Consider the following 7,110-nt stretch of genomic DNA (forward strand, 5'->3'; position numbering starts at 1 on the left):
TGAAAAGTCCCAGTACTGCTTCCTGATAAAGACCGTTTCAAATAGACATTTAAATGTTGGGTTTATATCATGAAAAGTGGGCCTTTAAACTAGCCACTGTACAAATTCCTTCATCTAACATCACCCCACCAGAAAGCATCATGCGCCAACTCTGGGGCTTCTCCAATTCAGAACTGGGGAGAGAGGCAGTAGGTCCATCAAGGAAGGAGCTTTGGTTTGTTCACACATCTTATTAAAGACAAAGACAGGTGACTTTCCAAGATTAGGAAGGATAAGAAAATGTGCAAACAAGTCCTTTATAAGACATGATCCCCTCAACTCAGACTCTGGGCAATAGGAATGAAAAATCTGCGAACTGAACTATACCCATTACTGAACTGCTCTTGGTCCCAACTTTCTAGAACTCATATCCATTGCCTATAGAGTTCCCTGGTTTACTCTGCTAAAGACTATCTAGAAAGAAAGAGAAGAAACTGCTTCTTGAAAAGCCTTGATATGTTCTCCCTTAGTTATACACCTGTCTCCCAAATGTCTGGCCAGAGCTGAAATGTAACCCTGGTATATGGCTACTTGCTGAGGAGAAACTCATTTTTCTGAAATCTCTTATCTAAAAGAGATGCTGGGTAATATGTATACAAAGATAAAAACATAAATAAATATTAGTGTTGAAAAAGGTTCTGTGAGCTAATTAAAACCACACATGTGTGCTGCTGAAACCCAACAGGGGCAGTGTTGGGGTGGAGGCCAGAGACTCCCAGAGCTCGCTTGAACAGGGTGAGGTAGTATGAGTTACTGAGGTGCCTCCTTGTGAGTATGGAAGATCCAAGGGCCTTCTCCCTCAAGCCTTCTTTGGGCAAGACCTCTTCAAAACTCAACTAAGTGCAGAGTCAATTGGCCCTGTAGACTAGACAGATACCCCAGCCACCAAGATTAGACCTGAACCAGCCACCATCCAACAGCGACCCCTGGAGGTGATGCAATGACAGATCAGGATAAATTCCAGCAGGTCAAATGTGAACTGTCAAAGCTCTGGCCCTGTTAGCACAAAGTAAATAACAGTGTTACCCGATTCACACTCCGCTACACACCGTCAGTTGCTCAGGCCCCTTTAATCCTGATGAGCTCACTGAGTCCACCAATCCATCACTTCAAAGGGGATCTTTTCATCCACACTACAGACCAAACACACTCCTGGGTGGGAGACTGGATGTAAATTAAGGCAAGGCTGCTGCTACCAAAGACATCCTCACCTCTCCACCAGGAAACACAAGAGTGACAAAGGTGGCCAGAATGACAAACAACTGTCTCAAAGTGGCTCCCTATCTTCTTGGCCCCACACAGAAGGCCTGACATCTTGGGCCATCACTCCATAAAAATCATTTTTCTTTGGATATGAAGAGAGAACTATCCCTTCCTGCCCACTCATGCTGCCACTTGTGGTGGCACTGTAGGACAACCCCTTCTGGTTGGCAAGGATTCACCCCAAAGCTTTCTGACCTACCCCTTCCTCTAAATAGAAAGCTATGCCCCAGGATGGATCTAGCTGCCAAAAGATTTTTCACTGTCCAACCAGCAAATTATGGCCATGGAACAAGCAGGCACCTTCCTGACACATCCTCCCTGCTGAGGGCTGGAAATGGAACCTGAGGTGAGCTGCCCTGCTGTCTAGTCTTTTCTGGAGAACTCCAGGTCTAAAGTCATTCTCATAACCGCTTGTCCCAGTAGGAGGTCTCGCATAATACCTACAGAGAAAATCTCTCTCCACCTCCTCTACTCAGTGAGGCTGTGGTTGGATTCTTAGCAGCATAAAACCTATCAGTAAACTAAAACTAGAAAGGCTGGAGAAAGGGATCTAGTTGACATCAACTGCTTGATACGATCCCAAAACTCGCCTCAAAAGAATCAAACACACAGCCCAGACCTTCAGGGGCAAAAACAGGAATGGAGGTAAACATGATAGGGCCATTGCTTCTCAAAAACAGTAACTCAGCTTATGTGCTATTTCTTCATTTTTCTTCCTTAAACACAACACAGAACAGAATTCCTAGCAAGGCAAATTATAACTTCAGCTGAGGAGGGACCAACAGCCATTAGAAAATCAGTGTCCTGGCTGGCCTTTGGGAGCTCCCCTGGCTCTGCTGAGACCCAGTCAGCTGTCCGGGTTCTTCTCTGCCTCTTTGGAATGGATAATGTACATGAAAGTCTGCTCAATAGTGAAGTCAGGTGGGAGGCTGCCTTTGTGCACACCTACATGCTTGCTCATGAGGTTAAGGGTGGAGCTGTAGTGGCCACAGACAGTGCAGCGGTACATGAGGGCCCCAGAATGTGTCTTCAGGTGGCACTTAATGGTCGAGCGGCCTCGGAAGAACTTGTGGCATACCTTACACTGATATGGCTTCTCACCCGTGTGGATCCGCCGGTGGTAATTGAATTCACTGGTGTGGGCGAACCTTTTGCCACAGACCTTACAGCTATACTTGCTGTTCCCAGGTTGGCCCTGCAGAGCCAGCTCCTCACTCAAGAACTCCTCTGCTGGCAGCTTCCGCTTCTGGAGAGCCGGGTGCTGAAGCCCAAACCCAGGCCGTACATCAAGGCCACTGTTACATTTGTGCTGACTGACATGGTAGCGATAGGCAGCCTCCGACTTGAAGCTCTGGCTGCACAAGTGGCAGCGGAAGAGGGCATCTTCTAGGCTTTGGTGCACGGTCATGTGCTTCTCTAGAAGGTGCCAGTCCGCAAAGCTGTTGGCACAGACGGAGCAAGAGAAGACCGAAATGCCAAGATGGGAGAGCATGTGCCACATGAGGCTGCAGAGGTTGAGGTGACGCTGGTCACAGAAGCTGCAAGCCTGGCCCTTCAAGTTTAGATGGTCAAGGATGTGGCCCCGGACCACATGGAAATCTTTGGCCAATGCCTTCCCACAGGCAGCACATTTCAACTCTGGGGCGGTGGCCCCCGAAAACAGGCCCAGCTTCCCAGGCAGGGGATCATTGGGGTGGACAATGATGTTGTTCTCAAATATCCCATCCTGTCGGTGGAGGGTCAGCTGCCACTGGGTAAAGAACTTGGTCTCACACATATCACAGGAGAAGAGGAAAATACCAATGTGGGACAGGACATGAGTCACGCGGGAGTTTCGGTCCTGGAAGTGGGTTTCGCAGACCTTGCAGTTGCCTGTCAGCAGATCCACGTGGTCCCGAGCATGCTGCCGGATCAGCTGGATGTTGGGCTCCAGAACTTTCTTGCATACTTGGCAGGGCATAGCCTTATTCTCCCGGTTCTCATTCTCTCCGAAAGTCAGTTCATCCTCACTGTCGTCACTAAGCTCAATCACTTCCTCAGTTGTGCCCATTTCTTCAGTGGGGTCTTCAAACTGCAAATCATCATCCCCCAGGTCCTCCAGCTGGAGCTCATCCATCTGCCCAAAGCTGGCATCTTTGGGCTGCTCACTATTACTCACACAGGAGTTGCTTCCAGTGCTAATGTCTATTGCATTGTCAGAAGAGAAGAAGCTGTTTTTACTGAAGTCTCCATTGCTTTGAACTTTGTACGGCTGGCCAGAGCTCATGCTGGTCTGGATGCCCATGCTGACAGTGCCTAGGCCTGGCTGGGTCACCGTACTGGGAACGGAGGTGAAGGGAGCAGGCGCATCGTGGTTTTCTGTCTTTGGTGGCATAGGCAGCTGTGACAGAGGCAGGCTATGGTTAGTGTCACTAGCAACATTCCTCTCTTCCTCTTTATAGCTCCCTCCAGCATCACTGGGCAACACATAGTTTCTATCAGGACCAAAGTGCTCCCCGCCACCTCGGAGTTCTCCAAGAGGATGGGCGGGTTCTGCTGAGGTACAACTCAGGGTACCAGAGTGGCTCTCGCTGGTGCTGGTCAGGGGCTTGGCCACAGCAGTACTCTCCAGGTCAGGGAAGGTGGAGTGACAGGCCTGGAGGAGGTCCTCCATACCTAGACGCTCAGCCACTTCATAGATGACCCCAACATTGATCAGGTCTGTAAAGAGCTCTGATGTGTAGACAAAGCTCAGAATCTTCTCAAAGTTGGCGGGAGTGATGAAGTCCACCACATATGTCCTGGCAGCATCAAGCCCTGTATTCAAGAAGAGGTTCTGGAAGTAGCCAGCTGCACAGGCCAACACAGCCTTATGGGCTGGGAAAGAGCGGCTCCCCACCACAATGGTGACATCACACATGGTCTCTGAGAGCCGGCACTTGTTGAGTTCCTTCAGCAGGTTGTTGGGGTGGTTAGTGCTTTGCAATTTGATCCTCATGCCCATCTTAGCAGCTCCTAGGAAGTTGCCTCTGTAGCAGCACGGTTAATCTGTGGACAGCAAAAGGAAAAGATAAGTGGCCAAGCACATCCCTTCAAGCGAGGGGCCCTACAAGAGAAAATGCCATTTTAGAGTGTTTCTAAACCCTGGATGGGGAACAGGAGTGAATGGACAGATGAGGGGTGCTCTATTCTTCTGGGGACAAGGACAACGGTCTCATCCACTATAAATTCCCAAATACACAGAATCATCATGACAAAATCTAAAACTACTGACAAAAATCTGACAGTCTAATCTTTAACAGTCAGTAGGAGTGGTTACAAGCCTGGTTAGACAGAAGCCAGTCTTCTGTGCTGGTACCTGAGAGACATTCAGAGGCAATCCTTGGACAGACACACCTAGTGCTTCATTACTAGTGCACGTGGCTCATATTTTCCTATTAACTTCCTAATTTCCTCTTAAATACAAGCTTTGCGGGAATGAGTCCTGATGTGGCACTGTAGGATAAGCACTAGACTGCTAACCACAAGGCTGGCAATTCAAACCTACCAACCACTCCTCAGATAGCCTATACAGGGTCGCTGAGTCAGGACTGACTCATAAACACTTAACAACAAACTTTCTGAACTCACGAATGAATATATTCTTTTCTTTCATGGTGCCAAACACACTCAAACACAATTACCAAAGCTCCAATAGCTACTGGGGGAGAGATGAAGATACTTCACCTTCCAGTTTTCTGGTATTAATATGTCCTTTCAGCCCGAGTATGTCTTATGTTCTTTCTTAAATTCACATCTCTCCCTAACCTATACTACGTAGCAACTGACGGCATTTTTAAACCCAGAACCATCCCAAATATCACACTCTCTATATTCTGTGAAGGAAGTTGACACATTCAGAATACAAAGAAGTAGAGCAAAGTAGGAAATCACTGTGGCATTTAATACCACTTACATGTTTTATTCCTTTTTATCACCCTTCTCAGGGTTTACGCTTATGTTGGCCTTGCACTAAGTTATCTGATGCCATAAGAAAGGCAACTAAATACACACAGTCCCCTGCTTACAGACAAGAGCTATTCCTAAGTGTGTAGGTAAGCCAGAAAAGGTACATATGGTTCTTATTTGGCCTGTTTCCACGGAGCAGCTGGTGGGTTTGAACCGCTGACCCTGTGGTTCTCAGTCCAGTGCTTATAATACAGTGCCATGCCAGAAGGCCATTGCTGTTGTTGTTAAGTGCTATGGAGTTGGTTCCAACCCATAGCGACCCTATATAGGCTTTCCAAGGAGCAACTGGTGAGCTTGAACCGCCGACCTAGAGGTCCTTTAGTATAAGAAAAACAGGACTTTGAACCAGTTCAACAGGTTCAGTCACGGTCAAAGTAGTGAAATCAGAAGAGACCTGTATTTAAATTTGGATAAAGAATGATAGCCATGATTGGAAAGATTACTGGCCCAAGCCCTGGAAGGAAAGCGGTGTGGTGAGCCCTTTCAGGATCCTGGTGGGGAAGACAGCATTGTTGCCAGACTGTGAAGAGCAACACACTTTCAAAGCAGCCGAGACAGCAGCCATCTTTGAGCTGGGCACTGCTGTTTCTGACTCTGATATTCAAGAGATTTAGCTGCTATGCAAACCCATGCTACCCTTGTTTTCTCTAAGTAGGAGATTACGTCTCTAGCAGGGCATCCTTCAGAAATTTTTCAGTTGGTTATAGTACTGGTTCACCTACTTTTTACAAATTCAGATCGATTCAGGTTTTGCTTCATTGGCCATGACTGAACTGGAAAAGAATTGGTTTTAAGTCCTGAAAGAAAAGGCTCCAAGCCTTTCAATGATTTAAAAGCTGGCGTGCAGCAAGGTGACTATGATGAAGAATTTATTGTGAGTTGCTGTTGTTGTTACGTGTTGTTGAGTCAGTTTCGACTCATAGCGACCCTGTATAGGGTTTCCAAGGTGTGGCTGGTGAATTTGCACTGTCGACCTTGCAGTCCAAACCAATCTTGAGGTCCATTGCATTATCCCACAGCGCCACACCAGGACAGTGATCATGGGTTTCAAAGTGAGGGCAAATTTACATGACATGAAAGGACAAGTATGTGCTGTCCCTAAGTCTGACATTTGTTGCTAGGGACTACCTGAATAGCAAGACTCCTAATGGCGGGTTCAATACCACTTTTTCTCCCTTTCCAGTCCTGCATGGCATAAGGAAGATAGATGCAATCTTATTCAAGCTCACAACTGGCCCTGAGGAACACAGCCCATTTCTCCATCTTACAGATTTTACCAGCAACTCCTAACTTTTCCTGGGCCCTGAAGCTTCTGAGCATTGTTGGGGTGCCTTCCAAGCATCTCTCCGGCCTTTAATAGCCCCACAGCAATGGGCCGGCAGGTCGGGGCATTGGGAAGCCTGAGCATAGGTCGGAGTACTGTGGGCAGTCAAAACTTCCAGAAGAGCACCCCAACAAGCCAGAGGCGCTGCAGCCCCCTCTGGAGATTCGAATCCGAGAGAGCAGCGCGTTGAATTGGGCTGGATGCTCCATCTGGGATGGGGGCTGGGGGCACACCGAGCAGTTCACCACTCCACCAACAGAAGGGGTCTCACGCAGGCGACTCCGGGCGGACGGTGGGGGCGCGAGGGGGCGCGGGACCGAATGGGGGGTGACGGGAGGGCCGGCTGGGGTCGGTGCGCGAGCAGGGAGGATGGGCGGGCCTAAGGGAGTGGGCTGAAGGAGCCCAGCGAGAGCGAGAGAAAGACCGGGGCGTGGGTCGGGCCTCGGGCCGGGGCAGTCCTCGACCCGGCCGCGCTTACCCGGCTCCGCGGGGCCCCG

The 7,110-nt window shown here is 48.9% G+C and overlaps 1 protein-coding gene across 1 annotated transcript; it reads right to left on the reverse strand.

The window, feature by feature from the left end:
* Positions 1 to 1,750: 1,750 nt before the first annotated feature.
* Positions 1,751 to 4,323, reverse strand: ZBTB39 (zinc finger and BTB domain containing 39). Its single transcript, XM_006859459.1, has one exon. The coding sequence runs from the start codon at positions 4,283 to 4,285 to the stop codon at positions 2,150 to 2,152; it is 2,136 nt and encodes a 711-aa protein (XP_006859521.1). The 5' UTR covers positions 4,286 to 4,323; the 3' UTR covers positions 1,751 to 2,149.
* Between the last annotated feature and the right edge of the window lie 2,787 nt (positions 4,324 to 7,110).

Source organism: Chrysochloris asiatica, unplaced genomic scaffold, assembly GCF_000296735.1.
Source record: "Chrysochloris asiatica unplaced genomic scaffold, ChrAsi1.0 scaffold00033, whole genome shotgun sequence".
NCBI lineage: Eukaryota > Metazoa > Chordata > Mammalia > Afrosoricida > Chrysochloridae > Chrysochloris > Chrysochloris asiatica.